Source organism: Microtus oregoni, unplaced genomic scaffold, assembly GCF_018167655.1.
Source record: "Microtus oregoni isolate MIOR12 unplaced genomic scaffold, Mior012 000001F_ref0000356, whole genome shotgun sequence".
NCBI lineage: Eukaryota > Metazoa > Chordata > Mammalia > Rodentia > Cricetidae > Microtus > Microtus oregoni.
The window spans coordinates 3,508,273-3,534,755 of record NW_024543060.1 but is presented as its reverse complement, the minus strand read 5'-3'; the positions used below and the strand labels follow the sequence as shown (position 1 = coordinate 3,534,755).

At 48.8% G+C, this 26,483-nt stretch overlaps 1 protein-coding gene across 1 annotated transcript in view; it reads right to left on the bottom strand.

The window, feature by feature from the left end:
- Window positions 1-9,308: 9,308 nt before the first annotated feature.
- The window catches only part of Xkr6 (XK related 6), a 202,120-nt gene continuing 184,945 nt past the window's right edge, over window positions 9,309-26,483 (bottom strand). Inside the window, exon 3 of the mRNA XM_041674609.1 lies at window positions 9,309-10,273. Coding sequence (XP_041530543.1) covers window positions 9,309-10,273 — 965 coding nt within the window. The remainder of the gene's footprint in view (window positions 10,274-26,483) is intronic.

Below are 26,483 nucleotides of genomic sequence, written 5' to 3'. Positions count from 1 at the left end.
GGTTATGAAGGACAGCGGGGGTGAGGGGAAGGAGGAGAGATTGGCTAGAAGGAGGCATACATAAGGACTGGCAGCACAGGAAGAAGGTCTTTTGCCTGTCCACACTGAGAAAGGGCAGCAAAGCAGCTGGGAGTTCAGAAGGCTCGAAACAGAAGCCACCCCTGCCAAGGGCCCTGGATTATAAGCACAAGGACATGTCATCTAGCACTCCTCAGATGCCTAGGGGAACGCACTCCAGACCTCTCCAGTCCTCATCCAAGACAAGTAACCTTCCCTTTCTCTGTCACTTCTCCTCTCTCCAAGGAAAACAGCCATCCTTTCCTTTCTTCGAAGACTGGCATCATAGGACAACTTTAAAGAATAATAGGTGGTTTCATTCTGGGTCTAAGACAAAGAGGATGCTCCCACCAGGTTCTAAGGAGGCTCTCTGGTGGCAGGAGAGTTTCTGGGGACTCAGGGACACAGCTCTGCAGACACTGGGAGTCCCCTAACTAATAGGCCAGGGAGTATTTCCAGGGATCCTGGATTTGTGGCTGGAACCTTTACTTGTTGGTTCTCTGCAGAAACAAGTGAGCCTGTGGCATGGTACTCCCTGCATAGCTTAGATGTGCTATTTGTTAGAAGACACACTTGGCTCTTAGCGTGTATTGGGAAGGGAAGAGCTTAATGCACATGGAAAAGCAAATGAGAAGTTTAAACAGGCTTTGTCCTATGCAAGGTCTTTTATACGAGATTTGAAAATCTCCTCCCCCACCATCACTAAAATGCAAACGCGCACAAGACAGTTGCACATTTTGTTTTCTGGCGAAGACCCTCGTCTTTGGAAGCCAAGATTTTCCAGCAAACAGAGTACCAGAGTTTCCGGGGAAATGAACAAACTAAAAAGTACCAAGCTGTTCCAGGATGGCCAAGGGGACTCACTCTCTGTATTTAAACAGAGAGGAGGGCCTGCTGCCACACTGAGCCCAGGAGGAATCATTGAAGTAACAGAACCCAAAACAGTAAGTGCTGGTCCCAGGGTGCACGAGCTCATCCCTGCCTTCCTCTCCCTACAAGCGGAGGAAGCATCTCAGGAACACCTTCTCTGACCGAAGCCAGAGGGCAGAAAGCACCACTTTTCAAATCCTCTGAAGGGAGAGTGGCCTTTCTGGGAGCAGAACGATAATATAGCCCCACACTGAGACAACTCCATCATCCTATTCTGTTACTGATTTAAAATATTCTTAAATGAGAGTGAATAAGGAATTAGCCTGTGATTCTTTTTTTTCCTACATAGAGCATGGCACCGTGTACCCAGTCAGTGCTCCGTTAGTGCTGAGCAAAGGCATTAAACACAGAGCAAACCTAGTAACCATAACACTGTTATCCTCGAAGTGCGCTACCAAACCTTACACTGCTTTATCCTCACAACACCCCTGTGAGGTAGGTAAGCAATATTCTCATGGCACAGAAAGAGAAATTGGCCCCAGAGTGACTTGACTTGGGTACACTGGCAAAAGGGCAGAGTCCTGCAGGTCTCATCACCAAAGACACAATCTGTCCATGAGAAAGCACCATGCTTGTATTTAAATGCTTTCTCTGACCCTTTTGTTAAAACAAGGAAAATGCTTAAAGACGTCACTCTGTAACATCAGTTTTCTGTGTTTGGAAAGAATACACTTAATGCTGTTTCTGCCCTAAGGAACTGGAAGCACTGACCAGCTGGACACAGTTTCCTCCAGTTTACTTCCGGAATCCTGCCTCTTCCTTATCTCTCGCCTACCATCCACTGAGGCTCTCCGAGGCGCCAAGCATCCATCTTTGAGTTGCTGTTCACAAACGCTGCAGGATCTTTTCATGAGTCAGAATGAGCATGGTGAGCACACAGGCACAGCAGGGGGTCCTCTGTGTTCCTTCCTTTTGGTCGCCATCTGAAATACCTTGTGGGAATAAGGCCAGCAGGGTTGGCCTTGCTACACACTCAGACAAACTCGAAGGAGCTATTACTGACTTTCAGAGTGGGGCTGGTTTATCCTCTGCATCGAATATAGCATTAACCTTGCAGACCAGACTCAGAGCAGGTGGGAATGGAGTCAGACCAGGGCTCCATGGTCAGGGGCAGAAGAATTTGGCAACGGTACCCAAGACCTGCCCTTGAGAACACTCTGTTCCTCTGGGGCCATCTCAGAAAGTGACTTTTCTTGCTTTTTGTAATTTTTGGTGAGCATTTCTATAGCAGAGTAGACCCGGCCAGGACCAGGTGGACTGATCCATGGGAACTGGAACTTCTCTATAGCTTTGTTTTACAAGACAGTTTTGGGAACCAATTTAGAATTAGTATCACGGCAGCACCCCTGAGTGCTAACATCCTCCATGGCTCCCACCTGCTCCCACTCTGGGTTAGGTCCTAAGAACAGTTAGGTTCTTAGGATGGGTCTGTTTGCTTGTTCCAAGTATATCTTGGCATTTGAAACTATAACAGTCAATCCATAGTAACACAAAAAAAAATGGGTGGGGGGACGGGAAAAGAAATTGAACTTAACTTTTTCAATTCCAATTGTGATGGGGAAAAAAAAATCCAAATTTAGAAAAAGATAAAGAAAGGCAAAACCAACTGCATGCTCCTCTCCAGCCCCACGTATCCTGAATCTCGGCCTGCAGGCTCCAAGCACAGCACACCAGGGAGTGGTGAAGACCTACCATGTGCCCAAGCATTTGTAGCTGGCAAGACAGGTGTTGGAAAAGAACAGCTGAGCTTTCCATCCCCTGCAGGAGAGCTGGAGGGGAATGAGTCCATTTGAGAAGGGAAACCCCAAGGCTTTGAGATACTTCCCAAAGAGCTTCCGGCCACCCCCACACCATCTCCAGACTTGCTCTGCTCATCCCACCTCATGCCTGTCAGGTCCTCAGTGAACATCCATTCCCAGAAGCAGACTCCCCTGTATCTTCCTTGGTCTTTCAGGAAAAAACTAACATCGTGGGATGTAAGGATTGACAGATGCCTAGCAGAAGTCAGGTAACCGGATGTCCCTGGCCAGCTGCTACTGTACCGAGTTAGCAATGCTGCGATGTAGCTGACTACTCCAGGGCTCTCATCCTTCTTGCTCACCTCCTGGGCTTCTGGGTACCAAGTGTACCTGAAACCTCCCCTTTTTACATACTTCTAGTCCCCAAGAAGTGGGGTCACCCTTCTTCTTATGAGATGCCTTCACTACAGACAGTACTGACTGAATCTTCAGAGCATCCCTGAGCAGGCGGGAAAGCAGAAGTGGTCTGATCTGCTCTTCATCCACTTTATGATGGAGAAACCAAGGCACCAAGAGGCGAAGTGGCACCCATGACCGCAGTGGAGCCCTGTGTCGGCCTGTGGTCCTTCATGGTCTTTCTGGCTTTAGGCAGAGCACCTAGGAAGTGTGAAGCTAAAGCGAGTGTCTAAGCCTGAGGGCCCCAGGGCTACATCGAGGATGGACTGCTCGTCTGTATCCGCAGTGACAGATGGCCAAAGGTTACTTAGAGACAGGTGCTCTCCCGGTTACCAGCCAGCACTGTACCAAGAGAGAAGTCATAAATATCCTTTCTCCTTTGGCGTGGAGGGTGATGTTCCAGAAGCTAGCCTCCCTGAAAGCTGGAACTGATGGCTGACTGACTTCAGTGTGAGGAGGGGGTGAGGGATTCCTGCTGGGAACCAGAACAGGACAGCATCTCCTACTTGGGCAGTCACATTTTTCTTCACGCAATGGGCATCCCAGGGCAGGTGTCCCTAGGTCCCACCTGCTCCCATCCCTGTGGTCTATTCTTAGCCCCTGGCACAGGTGCTGGCCTGGAGAAGGAGCATCTCCTGCAGAGGCAGTCTGTCTGCTGCACTGGAACCATCATTAATAGCACTCAAGACCTTTGGCTCCAGAACATTCCTGCTGTGTCCTGCCAGTCACTGCAAAGAAAGGTACCGAGAGAAAGAAGATGATGCCTGGGAGCTGAACAAGGCAGAAAGAGCCGGGTAAGCAGAGGAGAAATCCAGGACTAGGTCAAGTCAGTATTTTCTGGCATTCAGCCAGTAGCAACAGCTACAGCATTTGGAGTATGAACCAGAAACCTTTAGACCATCCAGAGATGGGAAAGGCGAGGCAGACTTTGTTACTACATCTTCCTTTCCCTCAAGGAAAGGCTTAGAGAAAACCCATAAGAAAACGGGCTTGCCTTTGACATTGTCATACATTTCAAAGTTGAGACAGGCACATGTTGACTTAGGATGCTCTGAAGAGCTAATAAGGCTGTAGCCTGCAGCTGGATAATCATCACCAATGCCCATTCCAGAGGCTGGGCTGTAGATGAGAAAGGAAAGCTGCCCAAACCGGGACAGAGCTGTTTGAGGAGAGGAGATAGTGGAAGGACATACTTGAACCCGGAGGAGGCTCCCATAATGCCCCTTCATATCCTTGATGAAAGGACCAAAGGATAAGCCTAGCTTCCTTCCTGCAGGAAGGGATTTTGTGTCTTGAGAAGAGTGGAGTCCAGGAATCAGTGGGTGTTTGATATGCAGTGCTTAGAACTGCTCCCTGGGAGACTGGTTGGGCACTGGAAGGAAGAGCTTGACTCCTTAGAGTCCTCTCCTTCTCCTCTGTATTGTCTTTCCCAGGATTCCCTGGAGCATGCTTAGATTTCCCTGTCAGTTTTTCAATCGCCACTTGGGCTCTTGGATTTACACTGACCTCTCTTCCCTTTTCATGCCAAATTTGTATCCCATGCCTCAAACGACCTGATGCGGTTATTTTAGTATTTGTCAGTTGCTGTGCAAGTAGATGCAAGATGACCATACACAACCACCCGGATCAAGACTTCTTAGCACCGCAGGGTATTGGTCACACCCTAACCTTATTCTCACCTAGACTCCTCTACACCAGGGGCCCAAACCTGCACACGGCAGCCATCTTGCTCTGCTTCAAGGTAGAGAATTTTTCACAGGTCCAGAAGCATCAAGACTTAGGGTTCATGAAAGACCCCGTCAGTGAGGCATGGAATAGACAAGGAAATCACGACTTCTTTTGGGGGACATGGGGCACTGCAAAGGGAGCTCAGATGCAAGTGAAGAAGGGGCACCCAACCTTCCCAGAGCTGCTCAGAGGAAGATAAACATCTGGCAGTGACAACAGGTCAGGCTGCAGGAGGAATGGAGAAAGTAATATGATTTGGTGCTTTAAAAAAAAAAATACCATATGTTTTTCTGAGAATTGGGTTTGTACTGGGTCGGAAGCCAGTAGCATGAAAGGTCACATGACCAGGACAGTTATCCTTGGGACCAGAGAGGATCCGCCCTCATTTAGCCACCATGGGACCCTAGGAGTCACTGCTGCTAAGAGGCCACAGGAGCGACAAAGAATTGGGAGATTCGGACAGTTGGGAAGACAGAGCCTGCTGTCTCCCAGCTCCCAATCTACTTGGGCTTTGGGGATTCATCCTGACATTCCTGGTTCCATTTTTGGGACAAGTCTGAGCTTAAAGAGCAGAGAAACACTTTATAGAAACAGACTGTGTTTGGGAAATCAGAAATTCTGGGGCGAATGGAGTCAATGGGAGCAGGTTTGATGGGCTTAGATCCCCTTAACTTCCCCCATTATGTCCTTAAGGGACCTGAAGAGTCCCAAGGCAGAGCCATCCAAGCTTTAAGGGTGGAGGGGAGGCTTGCGGAAACAATGCCAGCAAAACCAGTTCTTGTTCCACTGATCAGACCATATTTCTTAGAAATATGAAAAAGACAACTGTTCTGTATGTGCTTAGAGAAATGAAATATGGAGGTCTATTGGCATAATCTATGTGTGTGGGGGGCAAAATGAAAAGAAAGAACGAGGTACCAACAGGCTTACCTACCAAAGCTAAATACTTGGAGTTGGTTGTTTGCCATCAAGAGGTCCAGGGAAAGAAACACGTGTAGAGATTTCTTCTGCAAGCACTATAGGTTGCAGCTGGGGAAAACTTAGATGGATTTGGTAACTCGTGAAAGGGAAAGTTGTCAGGGGGCCCAGACACTCTGCCTCGGTGCAGTGGTCCTGCTGTGGGGTGGCAACGTCATCTGGGAGGAAGACACTGAGGATGTGTGAAGTCCACTGGTGACACCTGGGAATCAGCCAGCCACCAATAGCCTCTGAAGGAGAAGGACTCTAGAAGAATCCACGGGAAGCAATGCCTAAGAACAAAGGAGACAGGAAATGGGGCTCTGAATGATGATGGGGGCCATGCCGCCGGAGGAAACAGATCGTTCAGTCTTTGCTCCCTTCTGTTTTGCTCTCTGCTTCTTGGCTCACTTTTCACCCCTCTTCTTGTCTCTGTCGTCATCCGGGCTACCGCCCAAAGATGTACATTTTCTACTGCATTACTGGGAAAGGTAAGGCATGATGGAGGAGTGTAGAGAGAGGGACAGGAATGCTGCTACTAAAGAAGGAAAGGAGCCCAAAGTCACCAAGGCTACAGCATTGGGCTGGCGAGACACCATGACCTCCTCCTCCCTCACTTCCCCTGGCTAAGGCTTCCCTAGGCTGGAACCTGTTTTCCCAACGTTGGATGCTCCCAGTCAACACCCGCAGTTTCTAAGCTTTGTGTAAACATGGACACATGTGCTTGTGCATGTGCGCTAGAGATGGAGCAGTCACGCAGAGAGGGCAGGCTAAAGCCAATGGTGGGATCAAAGAGCAAGAGATAGAATGGAAGCATGCCTAAGGCTAGACAAGTAAGGTGGCAGGGGTCCAGAGGGCTCATGCGGCATTGAAGCTATTCCACTGCCACACAGAACCCCAAGAGTCAGGATCAGAGCTGGCCAGAGGAATGCCCAGCCACCCCACAGATGAACTCTTCAGTTCCCCAGTCTGAGCAGAGCATGGGTTGGAGCTTGGGGACAGAGCCCCAGCAGGTGCTGAAGACAGCCTGAACAAGTCTTGTGGGAGCTCCCTCTGTTCACTGCTTTCATGCACAGATCCAAGCTGTCCCTCTCTCCCTGGCTTGCTCCTGCCTGGCAGAGGCAGCCCAGTTGGTCTTCACCTCAGCCCAAGTGTGCTCGCTTATATCCTGCTTCCCAGAGCAGGGACCAGGTAGGACCCTCTGAGACCCCATATTAGGGGTCCTGCAAAGTTGCCGTAATGCAGGAGATACGGGGGGGGGACAAAGGAGGGAGCAGTTAGTTTCACAACTAATACATGTTTTAAGGTTTAAGGGAGAAAAAAAAAAGATTTGAATAAACCATGAAGGAGTGACAAGGAGGGGCTTTTTTGAATAGTTATTTAAAATAAAATATAAAAAAATTCAGCAAACATAAAAAATTCCTCAGTTTTTGAACTTCTCTTAAGTATAGCTCAGTGTGAGGTCTTGCACCCTGAACAGTTACATCCAGAATTAAAAAAAAACAATCACAACCACAGACAATAAAGACTAACAGTATGTACTTAAAAATACTGTGCATGTATATATAGATATATATATATTTACACATATATATCTTTTGCGGAGATATTTTTCTTTTTATGATTAATTTTCTTTTTTTCTTTTCTTTCATTTTTCTTAATGTGTGCCCAAGTGAGATAGAATGGTATCAAAATAATACCCTAAAACAGAAATACTCTTTAAAGGAACAGTACCTTCCAAAAACAAATTAAAAATTTTACAAATGGTCAAACATACTTGTGACACCTCCAGAAATTCACCTTGGTATAGTGAGAAAAATAAACAGTTGTCTCAAGTCCTCACCAAAGCCACAGGGCCTGGAGGAACAGTTTCTGCTGCTGGGTGGGGACTTGCTCTCCAGGTTGATGGCCACACTCAGATGCCACTTTGCCCACCTTTCCATACAGTCCCTTACATTTCCCTTTCCCAGCTACCACAGTATCTGCCTCATTTCAATTTTGTGTATTTCTGGCAAGACCTTACAGCAGGTGTACACACACACACACATACCCACACTCTCTCTCTCTCACACACACACACAGTTCACTCACCCCAAATGCACCAGGCTGAATGAGTCTCAGCCAACCACATTGACAGAAGCACCAGTCTGTGAAATGGGTTGGTTAATACGATTTGACTTTTTGATATAGAGATAGATAGTCTAGTGTTCCTCTTTATGTTATTTTTCAAAAGCACAAATGAAAAATGAAAAAAGAAAAACTCTTTCCGGATCAGTTTAAGGCTCCCTACCAAAAATGGAAAGAGAAGAGGCCTTCCACACTGTCACACGTGACACACACGCGCCCTTCTCAGCCTTAAAACGACGGAAGAGATCATTGTCACCAGTCAGGGACTAAGTATTGTGCCTTTAAATTGAAGTCATCCTTTTTGCTACCATGCTGAGTTGTATCATTAATGATTCTCTTTGATGGTGTTTGTGGACATTTCCTTTGATCTGCTTTTAGAATTTACCAAATTGGGTGTCTGGGGGTTTCATTCTTGTTTTTGTTTTGCCTTTTTTGTTTATTTGTTTTTCTTGTTTTGCACGGGAAAAACAATGCAATTCTTGCTAGGCAAATGTTTAAATGGCACATAGTCAGCCTTCCAGTAGCTTTTCCGGCCAGTGGAGATCCAAGTAGCTTCTAGAAGGCTTTGCAAAATGGGAAAGGGGCAGGAGAAACTGAATAAAGAGAGGGGTTTCTATGCCTTTGCTTTTGGTCAGTTTGTTTGTTTGTTGTTTGTTTGTTTTTCAATACAAATCATCAGATAGGAAGGATCGTTTTGGTATGGTATCTGTTTGTTGTTTTAATTTGTTTGTTTTGTTGGTAGATTTTGTTTCGTTTGATTATTTAATTTTTTTTCTCTCCTGGTGTGACAGTCACCAGAGAGTTTTGTGTGAGGAAACATGACAGTACCTAAAGAAACTCAGCACCTAAGGGCATAAGGCAGTTGAAGGTTTCTGTTTGTTTGTTTAGTTTAGTTTTGTTCTCTCAATCAGCACCAATCCCATCAATGATCTACACTTGGTGTAAAGTAGAAAACTTTTTTGTTTCTTTTGGAGAGGAGAGAGCTCCTCCTTCTCCACCCTAGGAACTGTAGTGTGGGATTAATTTTTTTCAATACTGTTTCTTATGTGTAAAAAACAAAAGAAAGCTTTTCTTTTTGTTTTTACTTACAAAACATAGAGAATATCTTTGTATACATATAGTGACTGGAAAGAAAGCTTATCTGAAGGGGATGTGACTCATTGATCTGTTTGTAGTGTTGGTGGTGGCGGTGTGTGGTGGTGGTGGCGGTGGTGGTGGTTCTGTGTATTGGGGGAAGGGAGGGTTATATTTCTTGCAGGCGGCATTGACCGCAACCAGACTTAAGGTCCCCTTCTCAATCTGGGTCAAGGTGTTCTAGAGTGAAGACTCATACTGCAGCAGCTCATAAAGCAGAGGCCCATCTCTGTAGCGAATGCCCACTGCGGTGGGGGTGACGTACTGCAGGATGTTAATAGTCCTCCGCAGCCTCCTGTCTACAAAGTGCGCATCCCAGGCCGGGTACCTCTTTCTTGGCATGTCAATCTTAATCAGGGGCCCTTCTGGGTGGTAAGGACGCCCTGATGGGGTGGAGGGCCCCATGGGTCTCACTTGGAATACAGGCAGGCAAGTATCAGCCGTGAGGTCCTCCTGCTGTTCCGTCACGGCTCTGGTGGGAGTGACCTGGGTCCCCCGGTACCCAGGGGTCTGAGGTGCCATGGGCTCAACATCGGGGGGCAAAGGGATGCCCCAGAGCAGCTCGGCACAACAGGAGCTGGCAAAGACCTTAGCCCGCGGCCCCATGGGATGCAACACGCCATAGTATAAGAGCATGAGCGCGATCCCAGCCACAAAGCTAACGAAGACACAACACAGTGCTGGCACGGCATAGGAGTCAGTGTTCTCCGGGTTTCTGTAAAAATACCAAAGGAACGTCAAGGCAGCATTCTCGGTCAAGACTATCGTATAGTATGCGAACATTCGGTATCGAGTCCGCCCTTCCTTGACGTTAAACCAGCAGAAAATGTACACGATTCCTACCACCATGTTGAAGAGGATCTCCTCCCACTTGGACATGCAGAAGTCTGTCCCTCCATGGATGATCCAGAAGGCCATGGCGCACCAATGCACCACCACGAAGATCCCGAAATACAGCTGGAAGATGGAAGCAAATAGGGCGAAAGAGATAACTCGGGATGAGATGGTGAAGAGGCGCCAGAAGAGGTGGATGAGGGCCCCTCTGTAACTCATGCTCTTCTTGTCGTCCCTGGAGTCCCGCAGCAGCTTGTGATAGGAGGCTAGCACCCAAGCCAGGGACATCAGGGAAGTCACAGAGGAGACACCTGCCAAAAAGACACAAACCCACACAGTTAACACCTCGGATATCTACTGTGGACCCCGTGGATGGAACTCCTGGCCGAGGAGACGCCCACATACAATCTAGAGGAGGAAAGGGAGAGAAACAAAATCAGGCACTGGACCACAGTCCCGGCTGTTTCCCACACCGAGAACTGTGGGTGTCTGAAGTCGGTTTCAGAAACCCCGTTGCAGTTTGAGAGTCTGGAGGCTCAGGAGCAGAGTGGAGAGGCCCTGCTTGGCCTGGAGTTGGGAAATAGGGAGCATCTGCAACGAGTGGGGACCACTCTGCTGTCTACCTTAAGGGTCGTTGTTGCAGAAGTCATCTCGGGTTTGTGGAGGCCCACCCTAGCTCAAGCTCCTCCCTCAATCATTCTTTCCGTGAGAGTTCTGGGCGGCTCACTCTCGGTCCCAAATGCCCTTCTCTGGACCTTTTCCCACTCAGCCTTCTCCTTAACCAGACATCTAAAGCCGCAGTGGGATGTCCGTCCCCTCGCTGGCATCTGTGGCACTGTCCTGACCTCTGCACACACTCTTCTTGCTCTCCCAGCAGCCCCCTTGAGGTCTTCCCTCGCCATTGTCCTCTCTCCTCTGGTCTCCCAGGTTAGAATCACTACCCCCTGATTCAGAAGGGCTCCTTCCCCTCGTGGGTTTGGTGATGTTTTCTGGGGGCCTCTGTGGTTCATCCCCCCCCCAGGAAATCCTCCAACGCTCAAGGAGTCTAGGAGCTTGGATGTCTCTGAGCCCTGCAACCACGCCAATTTCTCTAAAGCATTTTTCATTCTGACTTTGCATAATTGATGTTTGTGAACAAATCAAGCGAAATGGCAATGATCTCTACTGGTTATGATCCAATCCACCCATGAACAGGTAGTCATCCACCAAGCATGGCTGCCTAAGGTCCTCTCTACCCAGGATTCCTCCATCATCCCTGAATCCTCATGCGTAGCCCAAGTGAGCGTCTAGCGCCCCCTTGTGGAATCCTTCCTAAAATTCAGAACTAAATGCAACTGGAGGCCCGGCTACCATCTCATTGACCGTCTCCTTAACAAACTGTCTATTCTCACAAGCACGGCTCTCCTGTTACGTCCTCCAAGCCGAAATCAGCTCTGTGCTACCCACTAGTGTTAAAGTCAGATTCAGGTACTCAAGGGACCAAGAAAAATGCCTCAGAGCCTCGCTTGGGTCCCTACACACTACTTCATAAGGATTCAGATTTCAAGGAGGAAACAAAGTCCTTCTGCTTGCCGCTTCCAGAATTATGATCCTGCCCGGCGCGCGAATCTCCCTCCTCCCCTCTTCTCTGGGTCTCAGACTGTAAAATAGTGTGTCAGGAGCCACAGCACACCCAGCACGTGGGCAGCACACAGAACATTGAACGTATAGATGTTTGACTGCCACCAGGAGCATGTGCGCTGCTCATATCAACGAAGACACAAAACGAACAGGGGAGATGAGGCACAAACCATTCAAAAAAATATCTTTAGAGCAGTGACAGTGGATTTTCATCCAACCTCTCTGGAAAGTTCTATAATGGATACTTGAATACCCTGCCTGCTTGTCCTACACGCAGGGCATCTATCTGGTCTGCTTCTCAGAGACCATACATGGTTTGTGGTACAAATATTCAGAGACAGGTTGTGTTTCTGGCTGCTAGGGATGGCCGGTCCTCATAGGATTCACTTGACTTGGGTGTGGGTTTCCAGAGGGAAGAGAACAGGATATCACACCATGGTATCGTGTGTCAGACTTAGTCCCTGGGACACTATCAGGGAATTCCTTTCAAACATTCTTGTGACTCCATTGCCCCCTGACTAACCAGTCTTCCTTCCTTCCTTCCTTCCTTCCTTCCTTCCTTCCTTTTTTTCCCCTTGAATTGGGGGTGTTTCTAAGTAGCCTAGGTTTGTCTCAAACTCACTACTGTAGCACAGGTTAGCCTGGAACTCCGAATCATCCTGCCTCAATCTCCAGAGTTCTAACAACTGAATTCATTTATTTTTGTTTGTGTGCATGCACAGGTGTGTGTGTGTGTGTGTGTATACATGTATTCATGTCTCTCTGTGTATAGGCATGCATAGATATATGCACAAGCATGTAAAGACCAGAAGTCAATGTCGAGTGACATTTCTTAAGAGCTGTACACTTTATGTTCTGAGACAGGGCCTCTCATTGGGACCCGAGGTTACCTAGAAGGCTAGGCTGGCTAGCTAGTGACCTTCAGGGATGCCCTTGTCTTTACACCTCAATACCGGGATTACAAGGCTTTTTATGTGATGCTGAGGATCAAATTGATATCCTCATGATTGCATGGTAAACACTTGTTTGGCTTAACCATCTTCCCAGCTCCAACTCTCTCTCTCTCCCCCCTCTCTCTTCGTTCTCTCTCTCTCTCCTTCTCTCCCTCTCCCTCCCTTCCTTTCTTTTTGTTTAAGACAAAGTTTCTTTGTGTAACAGTCCTGGCTGTTTGAACTTGTTCTCGTTTTTGTAGACCAGCTTGGCCTCAAACTCACAGAGATTCACCTGCCTCTGTTTCCTAAGTGCTGAGATTAAAGAAATGTGTCACCATGCCCAGCTTTGAACTCATTCATTCTCATTCTCTCTCTCTCTCTATCCGGGGTTTCTCTGTGTTTCCTAACTGTCTTGGAACTAGCTCTGTAGACCAGGCTGGTCTCGAACTCACACAGATCCGCCTGACTCTGCCTCCTGAGTGCTGGGATTAAAGGGGTGTACCACCATCCCCAAGGTGGAATTCATTTCTTGGTGCTAATCTTTAAGCACCTACTGGGAATTGTCACGACTTGGCTGTCAGAAAGGAGTTTTATGAAAATGAAGTAGGAGGAAGGCTTGATCTGGGGTTCCTCCTAACACAATGGGAACGATCACTGCCCTATCATTTTCCACTCGGGAGAGCAAGAGTGCTGAGCTTATAGAGCAGGAAACTCCAGCTGAGCTTTCGCTTCCATTCTAAGCCTGATTTGAACAGTGCTGGGGGTACCAGAGCAGGACAGCCTTTGGCCTTCACAGTTCCGGTTTTACCATTCTGTGTGTGGTGACACTGTCTGCCTTCTGAGTACAGGGCTTTCCGTGTGTCTGCTCAGCAGCCGCAGCCCAACACCATGCTCCGCCTCCTTGCCTCCTCCTCATTCACCGCTGTGGTTCTGGGGCTTTCTTCTTTTGTTTTTTTCAAGACAGTTGTTTCTCTGTTTAGCATTGGCTGTCCTGGAACTCATTCCAGGTAGGAACTCAGAGATCCTGCCTCTGTCTCTGCCTCCCAAGGGCTGGGACCTGAGGCTTTGTTCTTGTCTCACCCTTTGTGGCACTAAAGTTGCTGGTTCTGCGATGGGGCTTCTGGGTTTTCCCAGCAGGGCATGGTGCAGACGTTCTAAAAAACATCCCACGGCATTATCACTGGCTTATAATGAAGGCGCAGGAAATGGTTATGGGGGACAGAGGAGCAAAACCACGGGGAGGGCTGAACAATGGCAGGCAGTCATGGTTTCCTCTCACAACCTCAGCTAGTTTTCACTTGGTGAAGTCTGGAATTGCCACATGGCTTATGGAAGAGAGGTCCTCATACACGCTTCTCAACCTGCTCATCCCCCAGCAAGCCTTGCCCAAGCTTACCCCGAGGACCAGTGACCATGCAATCTAGGATAGCGTTCCTCCAGCTATCTGTGGCTGCTAGCTGATGCTGTCTCTTCTCCATCTTGTCCTTCTGACAGCTGGGGTCTTTTACGTTCCCAAGGCCATTTGTAATGAAGGTCATTGGCCTGTTTCAATGGCAGAACCTGTTCTACTTCCTAGCCATGGACTCCTTGGGGGCCTGGAATGACAGGTACTTTGGAAGTACAAATGGACCCCTAAGTCAAAAGGCATGCCAGAGCCCGGGAGTGGGAGTGACAGGCAGGTGTAGGGTGTGGAGATGGCCTCATACCCACACAGAGCAGGAACTGTAGAGGGGGGAGGGTGGCCTGGGGGTGTCCAAACCCTCACTCCCACCACTTTCTAGTTCACCACATTACCATAACCCCACCCCACTCCCCGCTCTATTCAAGGCTCCAGCACGTCTTTCATCCAAAGTTGGTGGTGGCCAAAGGCCCTAGTCCATTTCACTGAAGAGCTGAGAAAAGCCAGGCTCATAAGACTCCATGCAGGAAATGGGTTTCTCTCTCTGGATGTTCACCAGATGTGACCTTTATCCTCCATGGACTTAAGAGCCAATGGTACAGGTAACAGATAGACCTATTTTCAACCTATCCCCAAAGATATATCGTTGTCAATTGATGGAGTAAATGTTCCTGGCTTGGCCAGACCACGCCTGCATCTTTTCTTTGGATAAAGCTTGTGGCTTCTCCAATTCACGAAATCATTAGTTCAACAGTTTGATGGCGAGCCATTAGCTGGACGTAGTTAGATGATGTAGGGGATGACAAGCCAGGACAGAAGAGGGGCTTCCCCTGTGCTATAATACTTCTGGCCAATGCCCAGCTGTCTGGGAGAACACCACCATTCAGGTCACAGTCTTATTAGAAGGACCATGTTGAGGCTGTGCTGGTCATGGGCTGAACTGGGTCTTCCCTAGATCTTTGTGTTGAAGTCCTCACCCCTAGCACCTAGGGATGTGGAGATGGGTTTTCGTTGCTGTTTCTCAGACAGGGCCTCATCCTGCCACCCAGGTTGGCCTCAAACTCACAGCCGTCCTATTTCAGGCCCTTGAGTGCTGGGATTTCAGACATTTGCCACCCCGTCCAGACCAACTGAGAGGGGTTTTACAGAGCAGTTTAAGGCCAAGCGAGATGATAGAGGTGTCCCTAATTCAGCCTGATTAGCATCCTCATAGAAGAGGAGGACACAGAGAGATGCTAGGGATGCACAGACACCGAGAAGGACCACATGAGGACCTGGCAGAGGCACTGCCTGTAATCTAAAGAGAGAGGCCTCAAGAGAAGGCATCCGGTGACATGTTGATCCAGATTTCCCGTCTCTTGAACCATGAGAAGACCATTTTTGCTGTGCTGTTCAGCCTGTGGGACTCCATGATGGTGACTCTGGTAAACTAGTGTGGTTTTCTATTTAATTCACTTTTATTTTGTGTGTGTGTGTGTGTGTGTGTGTGTGTGTGTGTGTCTGCTTGTCTGTATGTACCATGTGTGTGCAGATACCTGCGGAGGCCGGAAGGGGGCACTAGAACCCTTATAATGCAGTTATGGGTAGTATGGGTGCTGGGGACCCAACCCAGGTCCTCTCCAAGAGTAACCAGTGCTGTAATCACTGAGCAATATCTCCAGCCCCTTAATTCATTTTTTAAATAAAGAAATTTAAGAAAAATCTTCCAAATCATGCACCTCGCAGGAGCCTAGACACAGAATTAGACCTTGAAAGTGACCCATGCCTTAAAGCTCCTGGACACTGCTGGTCTTCGTGAGGGCTGAATGAGTGGTGGAAACGTGGGCATGGAGATTTGACTCTCGCTGGAGTAGGAGAAAATGCAGGCCCTGTAGGAACCAAATGGGAGGCTCTTAAAGCCCCATCAGCTTTCCTTAGGAGACTAATACCCAGACCACAAAGAGAGCAGTGACCCTCGTGGAATCCTTGTGGTCACTGTCCCACCAGGTGATTAATCTGAGGCTACAGTGTGCTCATTGCCCTGCAACAGCTCCCTGGGAAGATTTCCATCCCTGAGGTCAACCCAAAGACCAATGTTTCCCTGGGCAACACAAGCTCACAGGGGGGTCTCAAGGCCCCAGGAAACTGCCTAGCTAGACCTGCGAATAGCCAAGGTTTCTTCTCACTCAGAGCCTGGCCACTTGGTGCATGCCAAAGATCAGGCCAGAGACTGTCAAATGCTTTGTGCTTAGCTATGACAAGTTCCCAGCAATGAGCTTTCATGGCTTACTCACTACCCTCGTGTAGAGCAGGAAATAAACTTGTGGCCCACATGGACTTTGTCCCCACAGATACTCCAGAATAGCCAGTGGCCACTCCCCGGAGACCTACAGCCCACAGCCAGCAAGGAGAAATGAATCATAGGTCCTTGAAGCCATGGAATTGCTTAGGCTTCCAAACCACTACATGGTTAGCCTGCTGTGTCTGATGGGCCACATCCCTCCAGTACAGCTGTGGTCCTTAGATGCTGCTGTGACTGATGGGCCACATCCTTCCAGTACAGCTGTGATCCTTAGATGCTGCTGTGACTGATGGGCCACATCCCTCCAGTACAGCTGTGGTCTTTAGATGGACCTTCAAGGCTCCACTCAATCTAGGCTGCCTCAAGAGTTACACATGCACCTGCCAGCCCCCTGCCTGCACCTCTCAGTGGTCCATCTCCAGAAGGCTCAGATAGAGGTCCCGATGGTAGGGAAGCCTCCGTAAGCCCCTCTGTCCTCTCAGGGGTCCACCCATGCCAACCCCTCCAGGATCACTTCACCCCAGGGAATTGTCTCCATTTGAGGTTCTCCTCGCCAGTATTCACACGTGTGTAGCCAAATGTCACCTCACTGAGACCTTTATCAGAGATCACCTTTTTGGCCCCCAATCACTGCATTTAGAACACAACCTTCAACTGCTTCCCCCCCCATGCCTTCCTCTTTTCCCATTTATTCTCTATCCCACCATACACAGATGCTGAATCTCCTTTGCTGCTTTGTTTGGGGGTAAAGGTTAGCTCCCAAGCACAGGGCCGAACCTTGAGAGATTTCTCTAGAATTACGAACAAAATCTGTCTGGGTGCTTTTTTACATGCAAGGGTCCCCAGCTAGCTTCAGATTCTGTAGTATGTGCCCTGGAAAAGGACTTTTATCCACTCAGCCTTCACAATCTCCTCCTTGTCTTAACTGTGGGAAGGGGTGCTCCCAGGAAGCCCCAACCTGTGTCTTCGTATTTCAGGAAGAACGGCTTGGAAACAGAAGAAAGAGTAAGGGTACCACCGATACTGAAGGCTTCCAGAGCATCGGGTGCTATGCCAAACCCTGCGTTATTTCACCCATTCTGAACAATAAACCCTAACTGCCTGTTAGTGTCTCCATTTCACAGACTATCGCATGCTCAGAGAGGTAAAGGAACTGCTCATGGTTTCTGGGCTCGGCAGACCTTTGATCTGATGCTTTGACATTTGTGGCCTTGCTGTCCCTGGAGAAGTCAGGGTAATTCCTAGAGAGAGCAGACTTTGCCTATGAGCAATGCTTTCACATCTCAGCATAAAAGCCCGCCTCTTCCAGGGGCTGCCACCGTCTGGTCCTTCTGCCACCTGCTCTTATCACCCCAGGCCAGGGGTAAACATCGCCCTCTGGCTAGGGGAACACACATGATCCCTATGGTTCACAGCAGCCATCCCTGAACTGCCTACCTGCCTGCTGTTCCTGTGGAAGCCACAGTAACAACCTTGACAACCTTCTCCCTTCCTGCCTCCTTCAGTCTCTGCCTCCTGTTTGGCACAAGGCTGCCTGTACTACAAGCCCCTGGGTACAACGAGTTTCTCTTTCTGGATCTTGGAATTACAAACCCTTTTGTTGTGAGTATGTGTGTTCATAAGTGTATATGTGTGTGGGTCCATATGTGTGTGGGTCCATGTGGGGGGTCCATATGTGTATGTGTGTTCATGAATGTACATGTGTGTGGGTCCTTATGTGTGGGGGACCATGTGTGTGGGAGTCCATATGCATGGGGGTCCATATGTGTGTGGACACCAGAGGCTCCTTTCAGGTGTCTTCCTCAATCGCTTATTTATTGTTGGTGAGGCTGGCTGACAAGCAAGCCCTGGGGGTCCTCCTATCTGTTTCCCCAGTTCTGGGAGCACAGGCATGAGCCACCATGGGAGACTTTGACCATGAGTGCCAGGTAAACTCAAGTCCTCAAGCTTGCAGGACAGGCATTTTACCAGCCGAGTCAGCTCCCCAGCCCCAGTAACGGTTTTCAGTTGCCATTCTCTCCTGATGCCATATTTGGATCATAATAAAATAGATCCCTTAAGATAGTTCACCGACCAGTTGGTCAGACAGGATGCAAGTCTGGGGCACTTAACACCTAAGTCCCAGTTGCCTTTGGGCTACAATCCAAAGAACATTCAGTAGTTTTCATCCCCATGGGCCGGGCTCAGAACTTGGTGAGCCAAGCTGCTCTCTGAGGCAGGAAGGCAGCATGCTTCTGACATGAGCCCCAGAGTCAGCCAAGAGCTGCCCCTACTGTCCAAAGAGATGCTGGGCTCAAGCCCACCCCCTCAACTGTGAGAAGTCCATGCTGACTGACAGCTCTCCTTGAGGGCACTGCTTTAAGAGTGGAAGGAAAACAGCAGTAACAGGGCTGGGCTTAGCAGCCAGCACAGAGAAAAGCTGGATGCCCACGAGTGCATTCAAACAGACACATAAGCTGCATGAATGTGCCATTCTGTCTTGAGGGCTTGCTGCTGCCTCGGCCTAGATAGATTCTTCCCTGCTTTCTCTGCTGGCCCACCTCCTGCTTATTCTCAGAGCTCAGCCCGGGCATTGCTTCCTCCTTGAACACCCTACACATGCCCTGGGATGCACAGTGGGAAACACTTCTGGCCTTGCCACAGCACTCCAAACATTTGCTCCTCCGTTGCTTCTACTTCAAAACCACTTTCTGCAGACTGTCGGCCCCAGTCCATCCCTGATCTGTGTTTCCCTTCTGAAAGAACTGACTTATGATCTCCATGTGCCTGTGTGTGTGTGTATGGTCATGTGTGCATGTGTACATATATGAATACACATGCATGGGTGTATATATGCATGTGGCGGTTTGGAGTTGAAACTTGAGCATCATTTTCAGTCACTTTCCACCTTAGTTTTTAACACAGGATCTGTCATTGAGCCTTGAGCTCTTCATTCAGCCAGACTGGCTGGCCAGTGAGCTCCAGGAATCTTCCCATTTCTGCCTCCCCAGTACTGCGGTTTACAGGCAGGTACTACTGTGCCTGGAATTTTTTTTTTAAAATATAGGTTCTAGAGCTCAAATATGACTTGCTGGGCCATCCCACCAACTCCTGACTTTTACATCATCATCATTATGTGCACTGGTGTTTTGCCATGGGTGTCAGGTCCCCTGGAACTGGGGTTACAGACAGTTGTGAGCTGCCATGTGGCTGCTGGGAATTGAACCTGGGTCCTCTGGAAGAGTAATCAGTGTTCTTAACCGCTGAGCCATCTCTCCAGCCCCTAAATTTTACTCTGGAGTGGAGAAAAGCTGTCTTCTCTACTCCTACAGACTCTGTGTCAGCAGAGTGGTTGCCCAACACGATTCTTGAGCAAATGCCTCACACATGCTGTTCCGTAAGCAATGCCAGAAACGCAAGTTCTGATAACAAAGCCACTGATTCCCTGGCTATAGCAAGGCTGTGAACGGGCACCTGGAATTCTCCCAGGCCAGTGGGCACAGTTGTCTTATCTAAATCCACCTTCCCCATGATTTCAGTTTCCTGTGACTGACCGAACAAAGACCACATGTGCACTGGCGGGAAACAGGCACATTTCTCTCGGCGCAGTTCTGGAGGTCAGGCTCTGATTTCTGAAGCATTGGCAGGGCTGAGAGCCAGCTGGAGTCTCCAGGGAGAATCTGCTTCCTTGCCTCTCAACTTCCGGAGCTGCCCATATCCCTTGGCTGGTGGCTCCTTTCTCTGTCTTCAGCGTCGTCTTCGAGACTTTCATATTTCACAGACACATTACCCTCTGTCCAGTTGGTCTGCCTCCCTCCTATCAGGTACAACCGGGTGGTCAGCTTCATCTTTTCAGTTCAGAGTTCTTTATGGAATCAGCAAAGCCCATTCTGCATGAAATATGACAACTCTAGGTTCAAGGTTAGGCGGCAGACCTCGTGGTACATAATACGCAGCCAGCATTTAGCATCACCCTGTAATAGCCATACTGTGTGTCAGGTAGTGTCTGAGAGGATACTTTTGGTTCTTATAACTCAGGATACAGGTAGATGGAGGCTGGGGAGGCTGCCAAACACCTTGCAGTGAAGAAAGCAACCGCGATGAAGAATCGTGTGCTCCTAGATCTAATTACACTGAGGCCCCACCTCCTATCATGGCCCCTGACACCAGAGATGGGTGTCACTCTGTAAAAGGCCCATGAGTATGGACACAGGAACACCAGGACACTAGAAATCGTCTCTTGGTGCTGATAAAGAACGCAGAATCCTCTGATGGTAATTTGGTTTTGTTTTGTTTTTTGAGACAGGGTTTCTCTATGTAGCTCTGGCTGTCCTGGAACTCATTATGTAGACCAGACTGGCTTTGAACTGAGAGATCTACCTGCCTCTGCCTCCCCAGTGCTGGGATTAAAGGCGTGGACCACCATGCCTAGTGATTTTCCTTTTTTTCCTTCTTTTTCCTTTGATAGTAATACTGGTTACCCACTTGCTGAGACTTAAAATCAGCACTGAAGCAGGTCACTGTGCGTGTCTGTGAGTTTCTAGATGCTGCTAATTGAAATGGGAAGGCCCATCCTCAGTAAGCAGCAGCGTGTTATAGTCTGGGGTCCCAGACTGAATGAGAAGGAGAAAATGGGTTGAGCATCAGTATTCCTCTCTCTGAACCTGGCAGCAGATGCAATGACTCAACACCTCTGCCACCCCGCCTTCCCCACCATGCTGGACTCTACCCTTACACTGAGAGACAGAGTCATCCCTTCCTTCCTCAAGCTGCCTTTGTCAGGTGTTTTGTCACAGGAAACAGGCCAACAACTGGGAAAGAGCCATTGCCCTGTCTCAGGCACGGACCCTCCATTGCATTTCTCCTATGGCTAAACCAGAGAAGGTGGGAACCCCTATGAAGCTCTTCTGGCCATTGGGGCTCATTGAGTTGCCCCAAAGGCCACCCTGGGAACATGGTGCAACCCAGGGAGGGAGCAGCTCTCATCTCAAGGAGCTTGAAGGTCAAATAACAGCATTTGAAGCATCCAGCGGAAGAGCTAGCTACACCTTATGTTTCCCTGGGCTCTCCCTCCTAAGACGTCAGAGATATCAAAATACCGCCTCCACAGCCAGCAGATGAGGGCGAGCCTCGGGGACTCTAGAACAAATGTCAGCTACTCAGCTGCACGGTCAAGGCTTGTGGGAGCCTGGATCTGCTTGGCTGGAACTCAGGAAGTAGGCCCTCTTCTGCCCTCCCCAAGGAGTCTATCAAGCCCCTTCTCACTGGGCAAAGAACAACTAGACCACACCCGATCCCCTGCGGCTACCAAACATGATGGCATTGGAATGGAGTCTGAGAGATGTCCTGGAAGGAACATGGGTTCTGCCACAAGATATCTAGTGTGGGCATAGCCCATACCTTGGGCAAAGAAGCAACTAAGACTTAATTTATCTTCTGCGAGCCGGGGTAAAAATACAGACTTTGAATATGCAATGAGTAATGACTCTTTCCTTTTATATAACTGTGCGTATATATACACATACTATTTCTATATACATACACACGCACATGTATATATAACATGCATAAATATATGAACCAAATATATGTAGAATGCTTATGAAGAGTACAAACATATGCTGTCTTCATATGTGTATATATATATCTTCCATATGTTCTTGAAGTTATATTCATGTACCTAGTTATTTTTGCCTGTCTCCAACAGAATGTGAGCCCTTAGAGAGTAGAGACCTCTGCTTTGCCCATCGCAGTACCCTGAGCCTAGTACTGAGAAGTCTTAATTCCCGGGGTGTCCTCTGCAAGTGCCTACAGAGAACATTACTCCTGATACAGAACGATAGGAGCATGACTTAGAAGGAGGCTGCGTGCTGAGAACCATTTTTTGCTCTGGGCCCTAAGTCCTTGACACCAAGAACCAGTGTGCCTTTGATGGCATAGTACCAACATCAGCCATTGCATTGGGTGCTTCTTTGGTATCAAGAGTAGAAGTGGGGATAGAAAGGGTTAGCAGTGTTTGCAAAGGACCGCTGAGAGGGACTGATAGAAGGACCCTCTGAGGGACACAGCTCCACAAGGACAGGCGAACCAAGGTCAATGCTTGGTGCTCACAGGGACAGCACCTTTCCTCTAGGTGAGAGTCTCCAGACCACCCAGGGAGCAAGCAGGGAAGCTCTTGCCCCAGGGCATGGCAGTGCTTCTGTGGAATCTTCAGGGTGGGATGACTCTGCAGAGGCTCACTGTGCTGCAGTCTCCTGGATTGTGTGACGAGGCTCAGAATTCCTGCTTCTGGTGTGTGCATCTATCTGGCCTCACAGTGAGGAGCACCACAGTCCCCATCTTGAAGACCTTCCCCCCTTCCTCCTCCTCCTCAGCATAAGAGATGGCCAGAGTACAGGGACACTCTGGCAATCCCCACTGCCCTCAATTTCATTTCACATACTGGAAGCCCCCTTGACCTTGAGCCTCGACCCTGGATCCTCCTAAACTCCTCAACACGTTTTCCCTGTGTTTACTGAAGCTCTGTCTCTTGCACTTCTTGGCTGCAAGGTGACCTGGTAACCTCATGGAGCTTCCAACACCACCCCACTAAGAGCAGCATGAAGTTCTGCTGCCTTTCCCAGCTTTCTTCCTGGCTTCGTTGCTCTCTTTCGGGCTCCTATCACTCCCTAAGAGAAAATAAAATATTTATCACTTGTTTACATGACCCTCTGGCTTCATGAAGGAACGGGGTGGGGGGGACTGAGTCTGTTCTGATTCTTAATGCATCTGTCCTCAGACAGATAGATGATAGATAGATAGATAGATAGATGATAGATAGACAGATAGATGATAAATAGATAGACAGATATAGATAGATAGATGATAGACAGATAGATGATAGATAGATGATAGACAGATAGATAGACACAGATAGATGATAGATAGATAGATATAGATAGATAGGTAGATAGATAAATGATAGATAGATAGATAGATAGATAGATAGATAGATAGATAAGCCCTCCATCATGTATTAGCACCATGTTCTGGACACCAAGCCTCCAAAAATAAATCTCTATTGTAAATTTTCAGCCCTGGGTGTTTTGTTATAGCAACACATATTTTTTGTCCTGAACATAAAAGGATTTGAGCTAGCACCTATATGAACCAGACGAGAAAGAGTCTAGAAGCATTTTCTTCCCGAGGAAGAACTCGAGGAGGAAGGAACTGAAGTATTCCATGGGTGTTGCAGCCAAGAGCCAGGCCCCAGCCTTTCTCTCCCTGTAGACCAGTACAGGAGCTTCATCCTCTAGGAGGAGAAGTTTGCCTGGGAAGACAGAGAAGGGGAAACTGAGTTTTCTTGTGTGGCACTCTTTGTCCCCACCAGAGGAAGAAAGGCTCATCTCAGCGGGATGGTGGGAAGGGATGGGCTCTGGCCTTACTGGGTGGTTCAGATGCTCGCTATATGTTAAGCCAAGGTGAAGCTAAGGTTCAAGTGTCTGCAGTGTGCACTCATGTGTGACATGTGCACACAGAGAGCAGAGGAGGTCACTCTGCTGTGTGAACAACCAGAGGATGCTTGGATTCATCACTGTGCCTCTCATTCACTTGAGACAGAGTCTCTCATTCACCCGGAGCTAGGCTGAAGGCCACTAAGCTCAGTGATCCTCTTGTCCCCACCCTGCAGGGCACCAATGTCACCAGTGCATGTGGCATGTCCAGCTTTTTACTTGAGTGCTAGAGATGGAGTTCAGGTCCTCGTGCCTGCACAGCAAGCCCTGTGACCCACTGTGCCATCTCCCCAGGGCTGGATGTGAGCAGAGCCCACAACTGAGAGAGACTGGAAGAAGAAGCTAGCAGGAAGTTGTGACAGTTGAGATAGAAAGGCATCGAACTGTATCTGAGACTAAATGTTTGTTTAAAGGAAAATCAATGTTTCAGCACGTCTCCTACTTCTTAGATTCTTTTGTCTCTCTTAACTCTTTCTGTCATACATTGGTCTGGAGTTATCCGTGCTTATTTATTTGTGTGGGTTGCAGGGGGCACATGCTTTCCACGGCACACTGATGTAGAACAAAGGACAATGTGTGCAGTCCCTTTAGGTGGGTCTGGAGGATTGAACTCGGGCCTCCAGGCTTGCACATCGAGCACCTTCACCTGATGAACCATCTTCCCTGGCACAAATTGTGGAATTGGGAGGTGAGGGTGGAAACTCCACGGGCAAGGCATGGTGTGCGGAGGTCTCTGCGTGCCACGACAGTTGTCTCAGGGCAGCAAGAAGCATAAAAGTCCTTTGTGTGCATGCTGGTTGCTGTGACCTTGGGCAGCTTCCTTTCCTGTGCTTCATCTTCCTGTGTGAAAAACAAGGGGACCGGACCCTATGGCTTCGGTGGCTGGCATCTCCCACCCATCTACAGAGTGTAGAGCCCCAGCACTCCCGCTAAGTGTTATAGCATGGCACTTAAGATAGCAAAGTAATGGTGTGTGAGGTCCTTTTGTATATGTGTTGCTTTAATTGGTTAATGAATAAAGCTGTTCCGGCCAGTGGCTCAGCAGAATAGAGCTGGGCGGGAAAACTGAACTGAATGCTGGAAGAAAGAAGGCAGAGTCAAAGAGATACCAGAGGAGACAGGCGCCACACAGAACTTTAACCAGTAAACCACAGCCACGTGGCGATACACAGATTAATAGAAATGGGTTAATTTAAGATATAAGAGCTAGCTAAAAATACGCTTAAGCTATTGGCCAAGCAGTATTGCAATTAAATACAGATTTCTGTGTGATTATTTAGGGAGTCTGGGTGGACGGGAAATGAACAAGCAGCCTCCTACTACAGTCTATGGGACATGCTGTCACACGCCTGTTGTCCCAGAACTGAGGCAGAGTAGAAACAGGAGAATGGCGACAAGCTCAAGGTCAGACTGAACTAGCTAGTGAGTTTCAGGTCAGCCAGTGCTACAGAGAGAGACCCTGCCTCAACAAAACACAAATAAACAAAAGCTGTCTGCCCGAGTTACCTTGGAAGATTCCTGGGAAGACACGTGCCTCTGAGGTGCTCCCTGAGCACAGCTGGTTCTTATTTCCATCTTACAGATAAAGAAACACAGCTGGAAAGGAACCGTCCCACATCCTAAGTCTCCATGGCTGAGCTCAAGTTGTATGCTGCCTTCCCCAGTAGCCCAGGCTGCTTTCCAAGCCCGCCCTAAGCCAGCACGCCTGCCAAGATGGCAGGAACCTGAACCAGCGAGGAGATGGTAGCAGCCTTAGCATATGCCTAAATACCCTCAGCATGAATGGCACAGAGAGGGGCGGAGCTATCCCACAGCCAACCAGTTAGGGCTCAGGAGCTCCATCAGCAAGGGGATCTACAGTGCAAACAGCCAAATGCCAAGGCACAGCTCACAGACTGCAGGGTCTGGAGGCCCCCTGGCCAGAGAGAGAAAGAGAGAAGGCAAGTAGGGTAGGCCCTCTCCCCCAGCTGTCCTGCTATCCCAGACCACGGATACTCTTGCAAGCCTCAGCAGTCAGGGCCTCTGGGTCTGGTTCCTTCAGCGGTGTCTCTGCTTGAATACAACTAGCAACACGGTACTCACTACTCTAGAAAGAGTCTTCCCATGGTGGGATGGAAGGTTTCTCATTTCCTACCCACTGAAGGTAGAACAGTTCCCCCAGAGTGTACATTGGCATCTATGGTATTTCTTCTTCCCCATTTCTCCAAACGTTAGGATTCACACATCCCAAGTCCCCCTCTGCTAAACATCCCATTTCTCCCTCCGTGTGCCACCTCGGGTCCCTTCTCAACCTAGAGCCTGTTCTGGCTCATCACTGACTCCCTGGTATGTGCTCTGCAACACTGTAGGCTTGGCTAGCCATCAGCTATAAATAAGGCCAGTGCGGTCTAACCTTGGCATCCCTAACAGCCAAGAGCCTTCCTACCCCAGAGCTTGCATGTCTGGACAACGCTCTGTGGCTTCTGAGGGCCCCATGGAGACGACGTGATGCCACAGTGGGGAGCACAGAGTCCCTTTGTGTGCTTACTGGAGCACCCACCACTTCGGTCTGTTGCTACAAGTGAGCTGAGACATCGACATGCATCGGAAGCAAGATCCTGACGTTTGCAATGTCAAGACCTGCCATGCCTCAGTGTGATTGGCACGTGCTGTGATTAGGCCTGGTTACCCCATTCCACGGATGTGGAAATACCAGGGCCCAGGGCGATGCAAAACCAAAGGGGCCCCACACTGGATTATATCACTAGGCCCCTGCTCTGCTTTTCTGAACAAAGTACCTTGGGAACAGGGGTGCTGAGGAAAAGGCGAAGGAGACAA